Genomic DNA, 25461 nt, shown 5'->3' with positions numbered 1-25461 from the left:
GAGAGAGAGAGATAGATATTTGATTTGGCACAAAACTAGGTCGAAGTTCAAATATATATATATATATATATATATATAAACGCAGCTCGATAGATTGAAAAAGTATCAAGCTTCTATCGAGAAGAAAATCTTGATAGATCGAGAGGTATCGAGGAGGTATTGACGGCAAAAAGATCTCGATAGATCAAGGAGGTATTGAGCATCTATCGAGCAAACAGAGACTCCAAAGAATTGGCTCGATGGATCGGGCTATCTATCGAAAGGTATCGAGAACAAACCCAGAAATCTCGATAGAAAGAGGTATGTATCGAAGAGCTATTGAGGAGGTGTCGAGCTGCCATTGATAGGTTTGAAAGGGAGTTTTCAAGGAGGAGAAGCAGCACAAGAATAATGCAATCAAGATGGACACCAAAACAAGCAATCAAAGAGCATGTTAAACATAAAAACACATCCTCAACTCTAGATGCAAAGCATTCCTAGATAAAAAATACACTAAACAAGTTTAACTAATTTTATTACAAAAACATGTTTTTAGATAGTTTAGAGAGCATATACTACCGTATGTATTCCTTGTAATGGCCAAATCACATTGTATATATACAATAGTATTAAAAGTAGCAAAGAGTATGCGTGTTGTGTGTGAAACTTTTGCAAGAGGCATAGGTAAAATATTATATGAAAAGTAATAATGTAGGAGGATCAAATATATTCACACACAATCATAACTGTTTGATAGGGACCATCACTTTCAAGGTACATCATATAACTCCCACATCTCCTAGAAACATGCTTGCAACCATATTAAAAGTATTTTGATTCTTTTTGCTTTTCATGTTCTTTGCATATATTTTTTTTTAAGCATATCATGCATGGGCATACAGGAGAGAGAAAAGAAGATACCCAATTATGTAAGCTAAACATCCTTATATTGTTGTGCAAGTGCTACATCTTACCGATCACGGCTTTTATGAATTGCACACAGATGTTTTATGATTGACGAGTTTTAGTGGTGATATGGTTATTTATGCCTCTCTCTTAGGATTTTCTAGTCCTTCATGTCAAGAAAAGTGGTTTAAGATATGAAAGATAAGAGATCAACTAAATCATGCAAATCACATAAACGAGCCACAAAGCTCACATTGCTTAGTTGTGCATGAAGATGCTCATCTAAACTACAAGTGATACAAAGTTGAGAAACTTTATTTCAAAGGCCATTCAAGGTACACAAGTACCAATATGCACAAACACATTATTTTTGTATTTTTCAATTTTTTTTTATTAAAACAAAAAAAGAAAAGAAATGAAAAAAAAAAGTAAGGAAAGCATATAAAAAGACAGCATAAAAACTAGATGCATATGGATGAAGAAAGGGGAGAGAGAGAGAGAGATCAATCCATAGATATAACACCAATGTTTTGGTGCAAGAATTCAAAGCGTCTACCATCTAAAGACTTGGTGAACAAATCAACTTTTTGATCATCAGTGTGAATGAATTCAAGAGTGAGAGTACCATCTTCAACCAAATCATGAATGAAGTGATGTCGGATTTCAATGTATTTAGTTTGATAATGTTGAACAAGATTTTTAGAGATATTGATGGCACTAGTATTGTCACAATATATAGTGAGATGCTTTTGACAAATACCATAATCAAGAAGGAGTTTTTGCATCCAAAGAAGTTAGGTACAACAGTTACTAGCAGCAATGTATTCATCCTCAATAGTGGAGAGAGAGATGAAGTTATATTTTTTGCTTATCCATGAAACAAGGTTATTACCTAAGTAAAAACACTCACCAGAAGTACTTTTCTGGTCATCAGCATTCTCAGCCCAGTCCGCATCAGAATATCCAGCTAAGACATTATTAGTATCTTTATTATACCATACTCCAAAGTTACTGGTGGTCTTAACATATTTGATAATACGTTTTACTATAGTAATGTGAGATTCTTTAGGGATTAGCTTGATATTTAGCACACACTCCTACATTATAGCAATGTCAAGCCTACTAGCAATATGGTAAAGGAGACTACTTTTCATGCTTCTATACAATGAGGGATCAACACTTTTTCCTAACAAGTCAACAATGAGTTTAACATTTGGACTCATAGTTGTTCTGACAGAGTTAGCAGACTCTAAACCAAACTTCTTTACAAGATTTTCAGCATATTTAGATTGAGAGATGAAAATACCTGAGTCATTTTCCAATCATGCTCATCTTGAATTTAGTTTGCATCATGCTTGAGAAGGAGTGAGCCAAGTCGTCTTTTGTAGATCCAAAGATGATGTCATCTACATAAACTTGAACTACGACTAGTTCTCTATTAACTTTCTTGATGAACAAGGTTCAATTAGCTTGTCCTCTTATGAAGTAATTTGACACCAAATATTCAGTGAGGCGATTATACCACACTCTTGGTGCATGTTTTAATCCATAAAGTGCATTCTTAAGGTTAAGCACATGATCTGGAAAGTGTGGGTCAATGAACCCTTTGGGCTGAGCTATACAGACTTCCTCTTTAAGAAAACCATTCAGAAAGCACTCTTCACATCCATCTGATATAACTTGAATTTCAAGTGATAGGCCAATGCAAGTAAGACTTTTATGGATTCAATGCAAGCAACAAGTGCAAAAGTTTTATCAAAGTCCACTCCTTCTACTTGAGTGTATCCTTGGGCCACAAGTCTAGCTTTGTTGTGAATGACATTTCCTTCCTTATCGATCTTGTTGCGGAATATCCATTTTGTGCCAATGATGTTCACTCCCTCCGCCCTAGGTACCAGTGTCCAGGCATCATTCCTTTGAAATTGACGAAATTCATCATGCATGGCTTCAACCCAGCTTTCATCTTGAAGAGTGTTTTCAACCTTGGCAGGTTCTACCTTGAGACAAATAACAAGAATAAGAAACAAAGTTAGCCACATATTTATCAATTGTGCGCTTTCTCAAGGTTAGTTCATTCATGTTTCTCATGATCATATCTGAAGGATGATTCAGTTTGATTTTGGATGAAGGTTCTCTTTCCAGGTGATCTTCAAGTTGAGGAGATGTAGAAGAGTCTTCTAAAACTTGTATAGCACTAGGTGAGGCAGGAGGAGAATGATCTTGATCACTTACTTCTTGGTCAGTCTCTAAAGTTAAAGGAAGAACTGACTTATTGAACTTGATGCTTCATCAATCATAACATTGATAGTTTTCATGACCTTTCTATTCCTTTTGTTTAGCACCTTGTAAGCTTTGCTGGTGGAAGAGTACCCAAGAAACATTCCCTCATCGCTTCGAGTGTCAAACTTTCCCACATTCTATCTGTCCTTTAGAATGAAACAAGTGCTACCAAATATTCTGAAGTATTTCACATTTGGTTTTCTTCCTTTCCATAGTTCATAGGGAGTCTTCTTTGTACCTGATCTGAAGTACACTTGATTCACAATGTGACATGCAGTGTTTATCGCCTCTCCCCACAGATCTTTTGCCACATTCTTGTTGTGTAACATAGCTTTGGCCATTTCTTGAATGACTCTATTCTTTCTCTCTACAACACCATTCTGTTGAGGAGTGATAGAAGCTGAGAATTCTTGAGCTATGCTAGCACTTGTGTAGAAAGACTCCAATTGAGAGTTTTCGAATTCTTTGCCATAATCACTTCGAATTCGATCAACTTTCAATCATTTTTCATTTTGCACCCTTTTGCATAATGACTTAATGTGATGAGGAGCTTCAGACTTAGATCGTAGCAAGATGACCCAAGTGTATCTAGTAAAGTCATCGACCACTACCATGATGTTCTTCTTTCCTTCAAGAGATTCTTTTCTTGTTGGGCCCATCAGATTGACATGAAGAAGCTCGAGAGCTTTGGTCGTGGCTATGGTCAAGGTAGCATGGTGTTGAGCTTTTGTTTATTTTCCAAGTTGACATGGTTCACACACAGCATTTGTCACCTTATTGAGTTTAGGAATTCCTAGAATGGCATCATTTTTGGACATAATTGATAGTTGCTTATAGCTAGCATGCCCCATCCTTTGGTGCCATAAGTCTTCATTTGGCATTCGAATGCTGTTACATACAATCTCAGCATCAAGAATTAGACCATAGTAGTTTTCTAGTGTGTGAATTCCACATATGAGTTGCTTACCTAACTCATTAAAAACTAGATACTTCCCTTTTGAGAACAACACCATGAAGTCTTGATCATAAATCTGACTTATGCTTAATAGATTCACTTTCTGCCCTTCCACATACAACACATTTGCAATGTCCAGTAGTTTTGGTAAAGAGATGATTCCCTTTCCCTTTATTTGGGATTTGCTTCCATCACTAAAAGTGACATTGCCACCTTTCTTGGATTCAAATTCCTTGAAGAGAGTGTGGTCTCTGGTCATGTGTCTTGAGTAACCACCATCAAGATACCATAAGCAGGTGTTCATAACTTTGAAGGCTAAGTGCATCATGAAGCATACTTCTTGCTTATTTGTTAAGTCATCAGGTATGGACTTTTCTTTGATTTGATAACCACATGATTTTACCCTTACCTTTATCTTTCTAAGGCGTATGCCCTTATAAAGGAACAATTTGAGATAGTGTAGTCTTCTTCTACTCACAAAACACAAATAGACATTTTTCAATAATCATCAATAGAGTTTTCAAATAACTTTTAGACTTGCATGTTTTGAAAAACTTAAGCATATAAAGGTTAGAAACGCAAGAGATATTAGAAGAAAAAAGTTTTTTCTTGCAATTTGATTCTATGACAATAGGGGTTAATGGATCACACAACAAAGATTAAAACTTAATTAGAGTGTGCTTGCTCTGATACCACTTGTTGGGTTAATATAGCTTTACCTCGGTTAATTAATTCAATTACCGAAGTTGATTTAGGTTCAGTTGCATGCAAATTGTGAAGGCGCCAACAAATCACCAAAAATACTAAATGCAGCGAAAAATAAATTTGACACGGTGATTTATTGGCAAATGGGAAAAACCTCGTAAGGCAAATACCCCACAGGTTAATTTTAGGGTTATTACTCTTAAGAATCCACTAATCAATAATCAAGCGGTTGCAAGTATAAGGAATCTTACCAACTACCCTGACCTATCTCGAAATACCAACCTACAGTTGAACCTTTGCTTTAATACCCAATTGGACTTTATCTTGTAGTAGCCTTCTTTCCCTTGATGCACAAGCCTCCAATCTGTGACTAACCTTTTGCACGGATCCCAGTATGTAATTAACTCCAACAACTTGAACATATATTATTGGCTACAAAGTTCTCCACTTCATCAATGATGAAAATCAGGAAGCATTTGGTTACAAAACCTTATGACGTACAAATGCAGTAGCTTCTCACAGAGAAAATAAGTTTATTGATCTCTATATCCATATATGACGACTCTTAAAATAAGCCTTATATATGTCTAGGGTTGTGAGAAAAGAAAGCTTGAACAAATACAAAAGCCTGAGCTAGATTTCAGATTTGGAAATTCTGAAATTGCAATTCTCGATAGATTGAGCTGCTGTCAAACTATCTATCGATCTTCACATTAAGTCTCGATAATAAGCATCTGTCGAGCTATCTGTCGAGACTTAATGAGCAGCTTTTCTTCACTTGTTTCTTGGACCAATTTTCATCTCTTTAATACTTGACTTGAACAGCATGTTTCTTGAAGTACTAAACTCATCTTAGATCTACTTAATTACAAGTAAAGTGCATTTTGTCAAAGGATTAGCTAATTACAAAACATATGACCCTAACAAATACAATTCCACTTAGTATTTTATTTATTTATTTATTATTGAATGTAGACTAAGACTACATCTGATTGATATTAAATTTGATATGTGTTTTAAAAATATAAAGAAGATTCAATTTATAGGTTAGATTTTCAAAATATCTAGTCATGTTAATTTGTTTAGTGAGAGTTCTAGCCTTATGTTACAACTAAATTTGTAGCCAAACTTTTCTTTACACTTTGGTCCTCTTAACAATATATTCGGCCCTTACAAAAAAAAGGAAAAACCCAAGAAAAATTTTATTGAACTAAAATTTTGAAAGAGGTGCACCTTGTAGTATTGATAATGAGACTATCGTGCAACGATTTCAAAATAAGAAAACTCAAAAAAGAAAATTGTATGACTTGTATTTGTGTGTGTGTTGGTTTCTTTTTATTAGATTTTATATAATTTAAGTTTGAAAATGATCACCTTAGAAAAAATACCGTGCTCTCTTACACTTATTGATATACACTTGCTACACAAAACATCCATATTTTCATGCGCTTTGACCACATTTAAAACGTAAAATTAGTGACTTTTAATCTTTGTGTGTGTTAAAAGTCAAAACTTAGAGAAAATCCAATTAGATTTCAATTGGATTTTCAATTTTGTGCCATGTGTCCCATCTAATTTTTAATTTTTGTACGAAGTGAATTATTAAGTGTAGAAATCAAAGAGGCTAAATCTAAATAGATTCTAAATTGGAATTCAATTGCACTCTAATTTTGCGCCACTTATCCATTTAATTTTTAAAATTTTTGTGGCAAGTGAATTTTTGGGTGCAAAAACCAAAGAGTCTAAATTCAATTAAATTCTAAATCATATATATATATATATATATATATAAATAAAATGAGAAATCATTACGTATTTTAGAAATGTATGGTTTAAAAAAATGTGTAAGCTAACACCATATATAATTTAAACTTCTTCTAAAAAAAATTATAATTTAAACCATATAATTGTAATTATTTTTAATTGTAGGTTAAACTAGCGTATAATAAATAAATAAATAAATAAATATATATATATATATTTATATATATATATATATATATATATATATATATATATATATATATATATATATATATATATTTATATATATATATATATATATATAATGAGAAATCATTACATATTTAAAAATGTATGGTTTAAAAAATGTGTAAGCTAATATCATATATAATTTAAACTTCTTCTAAAAAAAAGTTATAATTTAAACCATATAATTGTGATTATTTTTAATTGTAGGCTACACTAGTGTATAATAAAGAGCAGGCGAGAATCAATTCCCTAAATTTTCTATTTAGGGTTCGTTTAGATACCGCTTATTTTGCTGAAAACTAAAAATTGAAAATACTGTAACAAAATAATTTTTAAATGTGTGAATAGTGCCATGAGATCCATTTTTAATGAAAAATTTGATGAAAAAAGAGGTTTGTGAGTCCCGTGAACCATGGGACCCATTGGTGTAACATAAAGCCACTGAAAAGCGCTTTTCCAAAAAAAAAAAAAAAAGAAAAGAAAACGCAGACTTGGATACTGCGGTATCCAAACACTCACTTAGTGTCGTTGCTCGCTCTCTCTCTCTCTCTCTCTCTCTCTCTCTCTCTCTCTCTCTCTCTCTCTCTCTCTCTCTCTCTCTCTCTCTCTCTCTCTCTCTCTCTCTCTCTCTCTCTCTCTCTCTCTCTCTCTCTCTCTCTCTCTCTCAAACACTGGACGTTACACGTGAAAATAAAAACTCAATGAAAGACCGTCAACAAAAGGTTCAAATAATGTATACACTATTCACAACACTCATAGTCCACTCCATGAATTGCATGTAGAGGAGGGATACCACGACAGAAGTGTAAATAGTTGCAAGACTGGAGACATTTTGAGATTTCCGAGTTCTAAGGGTCTGTTTAGGATTTACTTATTTTGCTAAAACTGAAACTTTTTTACTGAAAGTACTATAAATAAAGGTAACAATTAGTTAAAATAGTACAGTTGGACCGATGAATAGTACCAAAAAGTATAATGGAACCCATAAATAGTAGCAAAAATAAGCTGAATAGTAAAATAAATTAACAACTTTCATCAATACCAAATGGTGCTAACTTATTTTACTATTCCGCTTATTTTTATTATTATTTATAGGTTTTATTACACTTTTTAATAATATTTATTGGTTTTATTATATTATTTCAACTAATTTTTAACTTTATTTATAGTATATTTTCAATTAAAAATTTTTAACTTCAGTAAAATAAAATATGTCAAGCAGTCAGTAAATGCCATGCTTTTCTTGAAAAATCACGTTTGGGCTGGCAACTCAATTATCTATTTCGTGATTAGACGTCTTGACTCTTGACCTTTATTATTTTGCCTTTTCAAGATTGTCTTGTTCTTTTTTTGATAACCTGTTGTCTTGTTCATCTTCTATGTCTTGCAGCGTGGAGCGCGTTTGGTACGGATGGAAGTTGTCAGTTTATTTTATTATTTAATTTATTTTTATTTTTATTTATAAATTTTATTTATAGATCTTATTACACTATTTTAGTTAATTTTTATCTTTATATAAAATAGTTTTGAGAAAGAAAATTTCAATTTTAATAAAGCAAGCAAATTTCAAACAACCCTAAATGCCATGTTTTTCTGGTAAAATCACGCTTGGGCTGGCAACTCTATTGTCTATTTCGTGATTAGACGTCTTGACGCTTGACCTTTATTATTTTTCCTTCTCAAGATTGCCTTGTTCCTTTTTTGATAACCTGTTGTCCTATACTCCTATTCTTCTTCTATGTCTTGCAGCGTGGATCATATATTTGAAGACACTGTTAGCGTCTATACCAAAATACCTTCTTTTTCTTTCAAAAGTTAAAGATATTATAAGACTCAACCTCTTTTTTTTTTTTTGGCTAAACGAAAGGGATTGGAGTGATTATTGTGACTCATCTTCCTAAACATGATTATAGGGACATTCCTCGTTAGAGAATGTTAGATTGAGTTATAATTATTGTGGTTGAGGGTGATCAAAGACCTTATCTTAGCTCTATGAGAGAGCTAATAAATCATGAGTTAGTTGCAAAAGGCAACTCCACTCCCCGCTAGGGTTCGAATGTAGGACCTTAAGACAGTGACCACACACCTTGACTATTAAGCCATCCCTCTCGGTGGTATAAGTCTCAACTTGAAGATGAGATTTATAATGATAAAATTAGGATGAATTTGGTTTAGCTTTTTGAAAAAATAATAATTAGTTTGCAATTGTTGTTCAGGAAATGAATGTAATTTATAAGATTGAAAACCACGACTTCAAAATTTTACCAAAAACGACATATAATCATGTTTTCAAACTACCAACGTCATTTTTGCCCAAAAGGCTTTTACCAAATGGATATTAATTAGTGTTGTACCGATTTAGTCAAAAAAATATTTGAAGATAGAAACTAAAAAGTAAAAACACAAGATAGATTAAGGTCATGAGTGAATCACGTTGCTCTTGCTCAAATTGAACTTATATACTGCGGTCGTAACGCATGCACCTTAAGACACACGAGAACATTAGGAAACTGTGGCTTGGTTACGTTAATATGAGATGTGACAAGCCATTGATGGATGAAGTTCAATTGGCTGCTACCTAACATTTATATATCGAAATTCATGTTTTATATACTACTCTATATCATGTGAATTTCGACAATCGAAGCGTTGTGTGGACGTTGTTAAGTCTAGATTCGTATATATAAAGCGTGGCTTGTCAATTTTTCTATATGAGTGATTACAAGAAGTTGTACGTACACAAAATTACAACTTATATTGAGTGTTGTATATGATCTCCTACAGTTAGTCGTCGATGTCATTGTTAAAGCTTGCATTGTGCTGTAGAGTTCATGTGTTACACATCCTTACTAAATTGACTTTTTTTTTTTTTTGATAAAAAATTGACTTTAATACTATCTGTCACGATTCAGCATTATTGAAAAACAGAAGATTAATTTCATTTATAAGCAAAATACATTAAAGTGTTTACAATTTGATTAATCTCATAGCATGACTAGTTTTTAACATGATATTGGAAAAGACAAAAGAATGGCTGAAATAATTGAAATAGATCAACATAGGACTTAAATTTACCAATCAATATAGGAAAATAATTTTGTGACTAATGATTCATAATTTTAAGTATTAGTAAAATGTTTGATTATCAAAAAGAAAAGTATTAGTAAAATGTTTATCACATGGGACACCATGAATCTATGAAAATTGAGTACGCAACTAGTGACCTAACTAGACAAGCATGTGGTGTGTTTCTTTAAAAAGTTGTGTAATGGTGTGAACAGTGAAATTGCTACTTTAGGAATGACAGTAATATGTCACCTAAGCCGAGTACAACAACAAAATTAGGGACTAAATATACTCCCCTATTATACTCACACTACTGTCAATACATTTATATTCCAAACAATTACATAGACAAATGTTCTCCAAAGTAGCTTTGACCAAAGCCATAGCACGCCTGGTCTACAATGCCACCCCACTTGTAGTACCCAACTTTATACTTTTGCACCACTAGAGCTGAACTTTAGTGATACGAGATTAAGATCAGGTACAATATTTAAGGTTTTATATTATTATATGCAATTGTTTTTAATGGCTGAGATTGAGAGTTAGAAAAGCCATTCTCAAACTCAACTATTGGATAAATTAAAAAGGAAAAAATAAAAATAAAAATAAAGAAGTACAATTATGTTAACTTGTGAGAAGCATGAGAGCAATTACAAATAGTGCAATACATATTGCATCTGATCTCATTCCAACAATACAATATCTCAAGTTCACCTACTAATAAAAGGGTCTTTTGTAACATATTTATTATTTTTTTAGAAAGTTGAATCAATTTTAATAAGTGAAGTTTGAATCGGTTGTACTTAAAAAAAAAAAAAAAAAGCTTTGAAAAGCATTACCTAATATGCCAAATAAACCAAATGTATTTTAAGCTTAAACAAATGAGCACTCATTAAGACCACAACAATATATTATTCAATTTCCTTAAAGAAAATAACCCTTTGATGGATTTAGATGTTGTAGCCATTCCCAAAAGTCTTGCAATTTTTCCCAAATTTCACCCCAAAAAAAAAAAAAATTGTATATGTTGAGTTTAATTTAGTGTTTCTAACCTAAACATTTATGGTTCAAATTTTTATTTTCCAACTATCAAATTATCGAATTATATATATATATATATATATATATATATATGAGAACGTTGAGGTAGAGAGTACACTTTAAACTTGTCAAATGAAGTGCCTGTAAACAATACTAACAGGAAAATCCATATCCGGATCCCGAAAATTTTCAATTCTTGAAGTTTACATGATATCATTAATTGTATTTTAATTCCTCAGTGTAGCTCGTGTGCTAATTTCCCTGTGCATGAGGAGTCAAGTAAACAAGAGAACTTGTCTTGCAAGTATTGCAAATTCGAGGAAATGACAGGCCCAGGCACCATTTGTGACTAGATTACTTTGTCAATATATGGAAAGACCTTTACACAACATAATTATTTTTGTACTATGAAATATTCTTGTAGATATAGGTCAAGCACCAAGTTTCAAAATATTTTTGCAACTTGCAACTGATGTGTGTGACAGTGTGAGAGAGAGAGACAGAGAGAGTAAAAAAACAAAGATGGAGCCATTGAGGTAATGATCAAAGGGAGTCACCATTTGTCTAATTATGACTATGTTCCTTTCTGGGTACAAAATAATGCGTAGTCATTTCGTGCTGTACACAGTTTATTGATCTTATTTTCTTCTTCTTCAGTAAACAAGCTCACAAAATTAGGTACTTGTCTCGGACTTTTACTCTTTTTAACTTTTAATTTAGGTGACTTTTACTCTTTTAACTTTTACTTTAGGTGACTTAATTCAAAAAAGTAAATGGCATTAACTAGGTTCTTATCTAATTAAAATAAAAAATGTTAATCCCCATGATAATATGACTCCATATTCATCATTGTCACTATATATATATTTTTTGAGAGAATCATTGTCACTATTAAATATTAGGATATTATCATAATTTGAAACCCATAAATGATATTAAAATATGTTTAAACTATAGCTTTGAAGAATATTATAGGTTACCATAATTTTGTAATATCATTAACTACTATGGGGGGTTTTTAGGATTACTAGGGGCCTAATATTTTCCTATATATACACCCTAAATTAGGTTCTTTATATTACATCATTTCAAATAGGGGTGTTCACCAAATTGCACAAGTCGTAAAAACTACACTAAAATCGTCTGCAAAATGGTATAATCGCACCGCACTGCAAGTAACAGTGCACCACACCGTACCGCATTACATGGTGCAATGCAGTTTGCGGTTTTATAATAAGAAAACCACAATGCTCTACACCACATCGCACCCTGGTTTTTATTATAAAACCGCAAACTGCACTGCACCACATCGCACCCTGGTTTTTGAATATTAAATATATCATTAATAGTTTAATAACCTTGGTTTTTTTTTTTTTTTTTTTTTTGTTTTTAAATAAAGTTTAATAACCCTAGCAAGTGTTGATTAGGAAAGCTAGCCCAAAATAAAGAAAAAAATAGCTCAATAGTTTAAAACTTGGCCCAAAACGAAGAGAAAAAAAAAATCAGTTTTAGACTAGATAGGAAAACCTAAAATTTGAAAAATATACCACCTTAAAATAGTTCAAACCACATTTTATACACCATATCGCACTGCACATGTGACCACAAAAATAAGGTGCGGTGTGGTTATAATTTTAGCTAAACCGCATTGTAAAGTGCGATGCTAAAAACAGTCTAAAATTGTACCACACCACATCGCGAATATCCATGTTCCAAATAACAAAATGTTGCTCAAAAGATTTTCCTTTGTAGTGTAGAACTTTAGGCTGAACTTTATGTTAATTCGTTTTTAGTTTTCGCTCTCTCCACGTACAACTTTTTATTATTTATTTATATTTTAGCACTATTAGTTAGAAAGGGAGGACCAAAACTTAGATTGCTATAATTTTTTTTTTTTTTTTTTTTTTTTTTTTTTTATGAAAAAGAAATTAAAGAGAGAGAGGGTTTACTATTGTTTTAGATGGGTCTCACTTAGTGATATTTCACCGCATCATTCTTTCTCAGAACTAAAGTAGTGATCATATAAAATGCACATAAAAAACTCGTTGTCTATACTATTCCACTATATATATATATATATATATATATATATATATATATATATATTATAAGCAACATCACTAATGAGCTTCATGAAAAATATGAAGCAATTGGCAAAGTTCAGTCAACGCTATGTGCGCATGCACTTATTTTGACCTTTCAAAATTTTACCCTCATCCAAACTCATCACAGCCACGGAAAAACTTAAAAACACGGTTTCTCTGCCAAACCAAGATTCTTCGGCGGAGTAGATGATTTTATAACAGTATGTGCAGTGAATGATTTTTGATGTTATAATTTATTCGGCGATGTGACAACTTTAATTACAAGGATATCTATAATCTATATATTTTGAGGGAGAATAGTTTGATGCTGAGCCTACCTTTTTCAATAATCGATGCTAGCTAAACATGCGTTAAACACAGTATTATTGAGGGCTTGTATCAAACAAACGAATGATAAGACCATCCTCTATATATGTTTGAAATAGATTATTAGGTATAGGTTCCTTTTTATTTTATTGAGTCTTTTCATTTTTCTTTTCTTATTTGGTCGTGGAGTAAAGGTTATTGGAAAAGAAATTCAAAAAACACTGTTTTGAGAAATATTTTCTTTTATAAACAGCATTTTTTTTTTTTTTGGTATGATAAAGTTCATCTAGAGTCCAAAATTGGTCATGATGTGATCATTGTGGATTTCTTTTTTAACCATATTGTACAATTGATAATGTTTAACTAAATTATATTTTTGGACCTTAAAGTTTGGGGTTATTTTCTTTTAGGTCCTTAAATTTTGAAAATTTTCATTTTTGATTCATCAACTTTGATTCTGTCTTCAAAATGGTCTCCTAGTTATCGCCATTAGTGAACTTATTGTTAAGTGCCATATACGACATAGGTATTCAATATGAAGCTACTTTGTTTACCCCCCATTAACTTTTATTTTATAAATTGAAGAAATAGACGAATAATATTATCTTTCTTCCCCCCCTTACTTGATTTATTTTTCTTTTGGACTTTCTTTTCCTTCTCCTATCGTTCATGAGCTACCCATCTTCGTGTGTGTGTGTGGACCTGTTGGTCCCTTGTCTTCACTCCCCCATTGCCCCACTCGCCACCATGTTGCACTAACCAAAATTTTGAGAGAATGACCATGAGTGAGTTGGTTAAGCATCACATCCTACAAGGCAAGCCTGGCGTCATCGAGGTTCCCTTAGACATGGAAATGTAGGTCTAGTTCTTATGGATGAGTATACAGGATTGACATATGGTTCTCATAGATAACATACAAGAGAACTATGAATGATATGCATGTTGGCAAAGGTAAAATCCCATAGGCAATGAGGAGCTAGAAGGACTTATTCATGACTTACATAAAGGTCTTGAAACCCACAGAAAGGCAATGACTCATGCGTGAGGAGGAAATTATTAGGTATACACATGTAAGTGAAATATTATATTTAGTAATAATAATAAGAGTGAGTGGTTAATATAACATAACATGACCCAAATTTATAAGTTTAAATTTTTGGATTTAATGATGTCCCTATATGTTATATAACTACTCAATTGAAGTCATTTAAATGGGTTGTTTCTTCAATAAGTGATATCAAGCTTCTGTTAGTGCAAAGATTGAGGGCAAGCACTAAACCCAAAATTCAAAAATTGAGGGCATCTCATTCATTTATTCATTTTTCTTTTTGTCGTTTCCCTTTATGTTAGTGCTTCCTGTACACTGCCATTTATTCATTCTTCTTTGTCAATAACCTCATCTTAATCATTATCTTTCTTTATATCATGCTTTCCTCATGGCAGATGATCACCGTTCTTGTCTCATCTTGTCCTTGCCTTCTAATTGCAAATAGAAGTCAGATAAATCAAAATCCATGATCTAAATAGTCTCTGATATTATTACGAGTTTATGACTATCCTCACAAGAATTCAGGAATCTTTTGAAATCATAAACTGCATTCTATAATGTCAAAAGTTTACTGTTGCATTCAAATCTATAGTTTATAATACACAATTTTGAACAATAAGATGTAATTGTTAAAGGCTTTCCTAGATAAACACACATTAATTCTTTTCTTGCTTCCACTTTCTCTTCTTCTACATCTTTATATTTCCTTATTTATATTTTAACACTACTAGTCGCAAACCCGTGTTATGCACGGGAACCTACTTGTTTGTTTAATAGACTAAAATAATTATATAAAATTTAAAATTGATTATGAAACTGTACTATTTCATGAATTTCTTCTGTTTCACTTCAATTTTTATTACGATTTGATAAAGCAGTCATTGTTTGAACGTGCAATATTTTGTGAAAAATCTACCAATTGATTTCAGATATTAAAATTCTCGAAATGCCAAAAAATATTAAAGAATAAGAAGATTCACTGGCTAGAAAGTTTTGAAACAAAAAATATATATTTATGACTACACAATAGACATATACAAGAGAAAAATAGGTTATCTTTAAAAGAATATATAATTCATGGTATAACCGTTGAAATCTACTAAACATGTTCAGATATTGTAATAACTAATGCAAAAATGCATTTTTTAATTTTTTGTTGTTATCTAATATATAATAGCAAAAAAAATAAATTAACGCATAATCAAAAGATTTTGAAAAAGAAAATATATATATTCTATAACGTAGAGTTCAAGAAGTTTGGTAGGGCTTTTAAAAAATTAATTAACTTTTTTTTTTGGGTTTATTGCGATAAAGCCGATACTTATCCTTTTATTGCAGTTTTTTATTTTTATTATTATTTTTTTATATAAATAATCATCTTTGTGGCATATGGTGATATATATTTAATTTTTTGTTGTTATCTAATATATAATAGCAAAAAATAAATTAACGCATAATCAAAAGATTTTGAAATAAAAAAATTTATATTCTATAACGTAAAGTTCAAGAAGTTTGGTAGGGTTTTTAAAAAATTAATTAACTTTTGTTTTTGGGTTTATTGCAATAAAGCCGATACTTATCCTTTTATTGCAATTTTTTATTTTTATTATTATTTTTTTTTATAAATAATCATCTTTGTGGCATATGGTGATATATATTTAATTTTTTGTTGTTATCTAATATATAATAGCAAAAATAAATTAACGCATAATCAAAAGATTTTGAAATAAAAAAAATTATATTCTATAACGTAGAGTTCAAGAAGTTTAGTTGTAGGGTTTTTAAAAAATTAATTAACTTTTTTTTTTGGGGTTTATTGCAATAAAGCCGATACTTATCTTTTTATTGCAGATATATATATATATATATATATATATTTTTATAATAATCATCTTTGTGGCATATGATGATATATATTTAATTTTTTGTTGTTATCTAATATATATAATAGCAAAAAATAAATTAACGCATAATCAAAAGATTTTGAAATAAACAAATTATATTCTATAATAATCTTTAGATTAAAGTCAGCTTAAAATATTAGATTTTATCAGATTTTATCCAAAAAAAGAAAAATTAAATAGTGTTTTTAATTTAATTTTTTATTTTTTAAATATTGTGTTGTGCTGACGTGGAAAATTGTGGTGCCAGCAAAAGTTTCGGTTTTATATATATATAGAGGCATATGATGATATATATTTAATTTTTTGTTGTTATCTAATATATATAATAGCAAAAAATAAATTAACGCATAATCAAAAGATTTTGAAATAAACAAATTATATTCTATAATAATCTTTAGATTAAAGTCAGCTTAAAATATTAGATTTTATCAGATTTTATCCAAAAAAAGAAAAATTAAATAGTGTTTTTAATTTAATTTTTTATTTTTTAAATATTGTGTTGTGCTGACGTGGAAAATTGTGGTAGCAAAAGCTTCGGTTTTATATATATATATATATAGATTAGAAAGGGACAAAGGAAAATTAAGCTGAGAAAAGCCACCTTAGATTACAATAGTTTTTTTTTTTGTTGGAAAAAGAAAGGTTAGGGGGATTACTAGATGGGCTTCACCTAGCTAATGATATAGTACCACTCATCAGTCGTTCTCAGACCTAATAAAGTGATGATCATATCAAATGTACATAAAAAACTCGTTGTCTATACGTTACCAATATTATAATATAAGCAGCATCAGCCATGAGCTTCATGAAAAATATGAAGGAAATGGCAAAGTTCAGTAAGCACTTTTTGTGCATGCACTTAGTTTGACTCTTAAACTTTTTACCCTCAGCCGAACTCACGGACTAACTGAAAAACACGGTTTCTAGCTTTTGTTTGGCAAACAAAGTTCTTTCTTCGTGGAGTACTAGACAGTATGAAGCTAATGCTTGATGCTATTATTATATTCGACAATGGGACAACTTCACAAGGCTCTGTAATCAATATATTTTGAGTGACATAAACAGATGGATACTAACCATACCTTAAACACAGTGTCATAGAAGTAAAATATGTTTGCGTATTTGTTTGGAAAAGTTTGACTTCAAACATGTTTCGAGTTATTTTTTTTCAATCTAATATATGATGATTGAAAAGATCATTCATATGAAATTTTAGTTATATAACTTTGTTAATGAGTCACGAGACTTTTTTAAATAAATAAAAAAGTGTTTTATAAATCGTCATTTAATAAATTGAAAAAGATAATTCCAAATAAGTTATTAGAGCCGAACTATATTCTCTTTAAAATATATTATTAAGGGTTATATTTCCTTTTTCTGACTGTGTTAATTTTTATTATTTATTTTTCCTTATAAGATGTGGAATAAAAGGTATTGGATTGGGAAAGAAAACAAAATAGCACTGTTTTGAGAAATATCTTTTTTACACAGCATTATTATTATTATTATTATTATTTTTTGAGAAGATACACAGCATTATTTTAGGAAAAAGCTCGTCTTATTTGAAGCCCATCATTGGACATCATAATGTGATCAGTGTGATTTATTTATTTTACCATATTGTACAACAAATGAAGTTTTTTAAGTTCATACTTGAAGCAGCTGAACAGGGTTTGTACACCCTTCTATACATCATGACTGCATGGATTTTCCATGAACACATTAAATAAGTGAGGGCCACATAGAATAGCATCAGCAAGTAAATATTCAATTAGAAAAATGTACTGCAATAATCTGAAGTCACTCTTACACTGATAGCTATTAAAACTTCGGACATTTTAGGTGAGCTGTTAATTAACTAAGGCATCACATCAATTGGGTAGCTCATTTCCAGCTAAAAAAATTGCTGCATTAGTATTTATATCAACTGTTGATTTCAGTTCTATAATAGAAGCATTAAGATTGATCTGATTTGGTTAGTTTGGTTTTCATCTTTTATGCAATTATTCGTAAGTACATATAAATTTCAAGGGCAATATGGCATCGCATGTAGTGAATAATGTTACTCTCATTCATTTACTCATTCTTCTTTATCATTAACGTCATCTTAATCATTAGCTTTCTCTTTATTTTGTTTTCCTCATGGAAGATGATCACCCTTCTTGGCTCATCTTGTCCTTACCTTGTAATTATAAAACAGAAGTCAAAAAATAGAAAAACATGATCCAACTTGTCTCTCTCTCATATTAACATCATTATGAATTTATGACTAACCCCATAAACAAGAAGTCCGAAATTTTGTGAAATCATTAGCTGTATTCTATATTGTCAAAAAGTTACCGCTTCATCCAAGTATACCATCGACCATGGGATCAATGATTGATAACAATGTCAGTGAAAAAAAGAAAAAAAGAAATACATTATACATGTATAATGTAATTCTAGAACTAGATGCTTGATGCATGTATAATGGTTTCTATGCATCCATTTTTCTTGCACTTGCCTACTTTATCCCCAACTGTCAATGGAAGTAATCTTTAAATTGTTGCCTCATGTCCACCATCAATTTTCTATCACAATGAAAAAACGCAGCTGAATGTGAGGTATTTTTCCTTCTGTTCTTATCTTGTTTCTAGAATCACCAATCACACATTTAAAGAATGCGCAAAACTAATAATGTTCCAGAGTTTAAGTGAATAAATTAAACAGACTATAAGCTGAAGTATACTGAGGAACCGTTTGAAGGGGTCAAATTTCATCATGATTAAGATGCTTTCACTTGCCATGATAGATAGTGGCAGCTTTAGGAGTTTTTCTGAGGGCCTTAAAAAACATAAATTATATAATCTAATAAAAAGAGAAATTCATATATTGATAATAACAAGGATAAAAAAAATATGTAAATACATAAAATTTACAATTGCTTTCTACGGGTTTTCATATTTTGAAATCGGTGCATGATAATTATCAATGTTACAAGCTACATTTCTTTCAATGTACACAACCAAGTAATCATTCATTCACTGAATGTAAAACAAATTATGAAGCAAAATTTAATTTTATTGGCATAAAAAAACTGAGAGTGTTCCCAAATTTTTTTGAAGAGTAGAGAAATAAAAATTTTAAATTATTATATATATATATAAATTTCCTGTTCAGGGTGGTCCTGGGACCACCCAGGCCTTAAGGTGGCGCCACCGCCCCTGATGATAGAGACCTTCATTCAGCTACCAAGCCATTTATGTAATTGTTTTCTCATTCACAAGGACTGCTTATTAAGCATTCTGTATGAACACAGGCACTCGGGTATGCTGATTATACACTTGGTTGAAAATAATGGCAATATGCAATTATACTTGTATATCTTAAGGTGCATGAATGATGGAAAGAACATTCATTACCTTCTTGAAATTATTTAACATATGATTGGTCTTCTCATTGATATATTACCTAATCGTATCATATTTGAATTTGGCAAAGACCAGATTTACTCCCTTTCAAAGTCAATGTCGTCAAGAAGAACTATTCAAAACTACCTGTACGCAATATGGTGAATAATGATTTAATATTTAGACTAACCCATAGGGGTGATCAAATTTTAAACTAAGTTTTTGCCGAGTTTCATTACCCATATGGGTGTTTAAATCACAATCAATGTTCAGATCATTGTTGTTTTATCACAAGTCTAATGGCGTATTTTTTACAACAGTTAAAGTGGAATGTTGTAATTGGTACACAATAAAAATGGTTTTAATGGAAGAGTCATGTGAGGGTGATGCACCAATCATAATTTACCATCTCAACAAGTTTGTGAAAGAATTGTAAAATAATTGTATTAATTGAATTGCACTTGTTTTGTTTTCTTAGCATGTAATATACAATGTGTGACATAATTTTTTACCAAATTAGTTTAAAAGAATTTCCTACTATGTATTAGTTGGCAATGTAATAAATCTCGTTATTCATCAAATCATTTAAATAAGTTATATGACTTTTAAGTAGGTCATTTAACTAAAATAACATATGAATAATCTTTTAGGTTGGCATGTTGTAGGTTGGAGGAACTTTCCTCCAAACTACTTTGAATGAAAAATTTTCCTTTATTGTGATGCTATTTAGTGTTATGGTTAGTTGCATCCCTAGATGATTTTTTTCCCTTTCCGGAAAACAAGAGAAAACTTGTTCATTTTGATTTAATTTCTAATTATTTGAAAATTTTGAGTATCTTTGTTACGCAAAACACAATTATGTTAATGGTGATGGTGAATGCAAGATACTGGAGAATGGAGATGATAACAACAATAACACGGCTATATTGAAAGAGTGGCAATATTGTGACACTAGTTATTATGATATGAAGTGTGATTTCGATGATGGGACAACAACGGTGGTGACATGTTATGGTTATGTTGTAAGTAGTAATGTTGGGGTTATGATGACAATTTGGTTGTGCATGGCGGAGATGATAATTAATGATAATCTTTTGAAGAACATGATTGCAGTGACGACAAAAGTGGTCTAACAGAGGTATGATTATAGCAAGGAAAGAGCAACAATCTGAACTGATTTTGATTTTAATTGTAAAAGCTTCTAATCAACATGGACAATTTGTTACAGAGAGTATGATACACTGCACGTGTGCATGTGAATAGGCTTTAATTGATGCAGAATTGTTCACAATAATCAGTAGAATACTTTGTTCCAATCATAATTCGAATTTGCTCCTAAAACTAAGCTAGAAAATTTTCAAATTATGATGATTTAGATAACACATGCATGACTTTTTATCTTCAGGCTTGAAAACTTCATCAAGGAAAACAGATCAAGAGGTGAAGCTTCATCGCTTCATCTAGATTACAGTATAAAATTACAGGGAAACAAAAAGGAACTGAAAAACTGAGACTGAAAATTTGCTAATATTTTCATTAGATACAAGATTTAGATTATTATTCTACAATAATAATTCTCATAATTATATTCAATTAAGAGATTATAAAAAAATCTTCCCTAATTTTGTACATTTTATAAGATTTCTACTTTGATATATAAGTAACTCCATCCTCCAGGAGGGTAAAAAAAAAGGGGAAAAAAATATTAAAAAATATCAAGGTCGAGGATTTCAAAGAATACTTCAGATTATCAACAATCACATGTTTTGTGATCAGATAACCAAGTTTAAAATAATGCTGGTAGCATTTCCCAAGGCAACATGTTAAAATTTTGTGCACTTATGAGCATCTCTCTTGCTCTGTCGAGTAAATCTACAGTATTCCTTTGGAACTGTAGTTTCTTGGGACATTTAAGCAAGCTGATATATGTTCCCAGATCATGAACACAAGAAGGATTTTGCATGTTGAAGAAGTCAAGGACTAATTCAACACCCACATGAGCATAACATGAACAACTCCAAGGTAACTCATATCTGTCCCCAAAAACCCTAAAACTCTCATTCAAAAAAACCCCAGGCATCTTTGTAATGGGGTCATTGACATTCACTATTCTTAGTACTTTAACACCCAATTCCTCGCACCTTTGCTTGAATCCCGAGTTCCCGACTCTCGGGCCTCCGAATGAAAAAACTGTGATTGGTTTTCCCCGGCTTGAATTCTCTTTGTTCAATCCAAGCTCGGCGATGTCATAAGCAAGTAGAAGAGCCAGTGAGCTCCCCATGCTATGTCCTGCTATTGAAATGCTAAGTTCCTCACCTTTGTACTTTGTTAACAGCCGAGACACCTCGGATAGAAGCTGTTCTCGGCAACTTCCGAGGCCAAACTTACTATCACTCTCGTCTGAAGTGTATAAACTCAGAAATCCCGCTTCCACCTTCACGTCTGGCCGCGGATCATGAGGATCTAGCCGTGCCGGTGTGAGTGAGCTCATTAGGTTTGCAATCCATTCATGGTTAGTCACTGTTCCCCTGAAAGTAATGACTATGTCTCTCCTCCCAAGTCTCCGAACTGATTCATCATCGGACACTGCAACATAACCGATCCAACGTCCACAAGGGGCACCATTTTGGATTGGAATATTGATGTCCGGCGTGGCGTAGATGTACTTAGTGACCTTATAGCCGGAATTCTCCATCCCAACTTCATTCAACATGTTCTTCTTCCCATACTTACAATTCAAGTAACGTTTTGAGTTGGGGTCTAGATCGAAAGCCTTGTAACAAGCGGTGACAAACTCCCCGTACCGAATAATCTCTTGCCGGAGAAGAGGGTGCAATGGTTCAACAAGATTTTCCCAGTTGTTTAACCCATGAACCTCTCTCCAAAAGTGAGACAAAGAAGTAGTAGTTGAGCTAGATTTTAAGGCCCTGGATGACACTGTTGTTGTTGCTGCTGTTTTTGTTGCTACATAAGAAGCAGCAACTGAGTGTCTAGCTAAAGAGGTTTCAGTTTTCTTAGGCAGTGAAACCTGACCAAAAGAGTGTTGTGACTTGGGTATAATGTTTTCTGAAAATGTAACGTGGCTGTTGGTCTGTGGGTTTGGTATGAAAACTGTGGAGGAAGCCATAGAATTGAGGTGTATGAGAAAGAGAGACTGAGACTAAATAGACAGAGAGAGAGAAGATTATTGTGGTGGACGGTGGGGGCAATGGCGTTTATATAAGGGGAGAAGTGCTATTTTTGTTTGTTTACACAAAAGGTGAAAGTGAAATTGTAAAGAAAATAAAAATGCATGTTTGGCGAGGTTTTGACTAGAGCCTTCAAAATTCCAAGCCCCTTAATTTAAGTGGTCGGTTGAGACTTGAGAGGTGGGCTCTTTTACAACTCGTTGCGGCTGTTGAAAATGAGCGGGAAATAATTCAACTAATTTTGTAATCCCTTATTTTATTTTTTAACTTCTTATAAGTTGACTTCCTTTTCTCTTTTTTTAATTAGGGGATATATTTGATTTTGTACAGCACAATATACTCAATTATTCGGTTTATATTCAACGCTCCAATGCATCAGATATATTATATCTCTTAAATGTATTGTATTTGTTTGAGGCAACTTATTTTTTAGTTTTATTTTTTAAGATAAGTTGTTAGAAAAAGTTGTATCTAAAAACGATGTACTGGTTTGAAAATAGGATGTCAAAGAAACATGGACTTTTTGTTATTATATATCTGTCTATTCTAATTCTTTCACGCCAAGTAATTTCATTAACTTCTTTTTTCTGTACCTAAACTAATTAGCACCTCTTTAATCAGGAGTACTTCAAATCCAGATGTCTTGCACTAGAGTTTTATAAATTTGTTTAGTTTTTTGGTTTTCAAAGTTGTCTATGACAGGTAAGATTTGAGTTATTTTTCCATTTTATCAAAAATATATATACACAAAAATTATTTTTTTAAAAAAATGAGTGGTCCCAATTGTTCAACGGTTCACATCATTTTTCTTTTTCCATAATATGACGACAAATCTGACGTACACGTGGATGCACTCTGATGGGAGTTGCGTATGTGCGATGAAAAAACATGAGCACAAGGGACGTAATCTTGAGTAGTATCGTTACGTATTTAATATTTAGCATGAAATAATGAGTTTGTATTTGTTATTTACAAACAAGTATATAAAGTCTTAGACACTACCGGGTCTTGTAGCATGGTGGTACCTGGTACCATATGTATTTAAGAGCTCGGGGTTCTATCCCCGTAATTACCTAACCCAAAAAAGAAAAAAGAAAAAGAAAAAGAAAAAGAAAAAGAAAAAAAGAAAGTATAAAGTCTTTTTTTTTTGGGTTAAAAAGTATAAAGTCTTATACGTGATGGGAGACCATTTTTGTTGCTGACTGTTAAGATTAAAAATTGTCCAAAAAGGAGCAATGACTCTTTCAAAACAATTCTAAAGTGCACCATCTTTTGAAAACTACCTCACGTGTCAAAGAAGCAAGGTAAAATGGGAGTACATTTTAGACTCAACTTCATTCTTAAAGGGAGAAAAAAACATAAGCAAGTAGGAAAGTGGGAAAATGGATTAATAAAGACTTGTTTTTTAATTTAAATTTTTTCTTTTTTATTAAGTATTTCGTGTAAGAAGGAAAGTGGGAAAATGGATTAATAAAGATTAATTTGGTTATAGAAAGATAAGATTGATTAATTGCACGGATAAGAAAAAGTGTGTTGATTTAAATTGAGAGAACAAAAAAAAGGTAAAAAAGAAAAAAAATTATGATATTAGTAAAAGTAGTTAAAAAAAACTTATCAATTAAGAAAGTAACAAAAATCAAAGACTATGATTTAAGAGAAAATAGAATGAAGTAAAGAATATATGTGGCTAATTAACCTTAGTTAATATGTTGAGCATCCATAATCCATAATTGTTGTTGTTGTTGTTGTAGTATTTTATATAAATTAAATATTTAATCTAGTGTGAAAGGAAAAATTTGACTCCAAACCTGTTTCAAGCTAGCTTGTTACAATTTATTATGTGATAATTAAAAAAATTATCTATGTATAATTTTAGTCATAATTCTTTTTAAATAAGTCGTGTGAATTGTTTAAAAAATAATATAATACACATAAATCATACATAGTCTTATAATTTGCCACATATCTAGTTGAAAAAGACAACTCCAAACTAGCATCAAACCAAATTTTTGTCACAATATTTTCTCAATAAATCGTGTAGCTTATTTAAATAATAATATAATACACATGAATCATGTATAGTCTTATAATACGCTACGTAATGCATTAAAAAAAGATAACTTCAACCCAATTTTAAACCAAACTTTATTAAGTGCGAAAATGATTCTCTCTATTTTTAATTAGGTCTATTTTGTCGTACCTTTCTTTGGATACGTGTTATGCTCATGTTTTGTACGACTGTAATACTGGACACAAACCGAAACCTTTCATGTATTACGTATTTGAAGCATAAATGTCTTTGTATGTATATTTGGTGAGAGCCTGAGAGACTGGAGAATTTGCAGTGAAAAAAGAGAAAAATAGACGGCGCCGACAATTTCTCTCAAGTCCCTCAGCTTTCTTAAATTACTGCATGCCCCTTATAAAGTAAGGACCGCGCGTCATTCGTGAAACAGTGCTACGCGATTATAAATTTCATGCACGCGTGCTTTAGAATTTCCTTTTCTTTTTGTTTTTTTTTGTTTTTTTTGTTTTTGTTTTTGTTTTTTAAAATATTTGAGCAATGTTTCACAGAGTAAAGAAAATTCAACGCGGCG

At 31.5% G+C, this 25461-nt stretch overlaps 1 protein-coding gene across 1 annotated transcript; it reads right to left on the bottom strand.

Moving 5' to 3' along the window:
• Positions 1-21381: 21381 nt before the first annotated feature.
• On the bottom strand, positions 21382-22838 carry LOC126702373 (galactolipase DONGLE, chloroplastic). Its single transcript, XM_050401065.1, has one exon. It carries the CDS (start codon positions 22801-22803, stop codon positions 21463-21465), a length of 1341 nt encoding a protein of 446 aa, XP_050257022.1. The 5' UTR covers positions 22804-22838; the 3' UTR covers positions 21382-21462.
• Positions 22839-25461: the final 2623 nt, after the last annotated feature.

Source organism: Quercus robur, chromosome 10 (genome assembly GCF_932294415.1).
Source record: "Quercus robur chromosome 10, dhQueRobu3.1, whole genome shotgun sequence".
Classification (NCBI taxonomy): Eukaryota; Viridiplantae; Streptophyta; class Magnoliopsida; order Fagales; family Fagaceae; genus Quercus; species Quercus robur.
The sequence above is the reverse complement of the archived record's forward strand: the minus strand, read 5'-3'. Positions and strand labels throughout refer to the sequence as shown.

What these genes read in the sequence shown, in the direction of transcription:
- LOC126702373 (XM_050401065.1), bottom strand. Translation starts at nt 22,803, where the DNA reads ATGGCTTCCTCCACAGTTTTCATACCAAACCCACAGACCAACAGCCAC.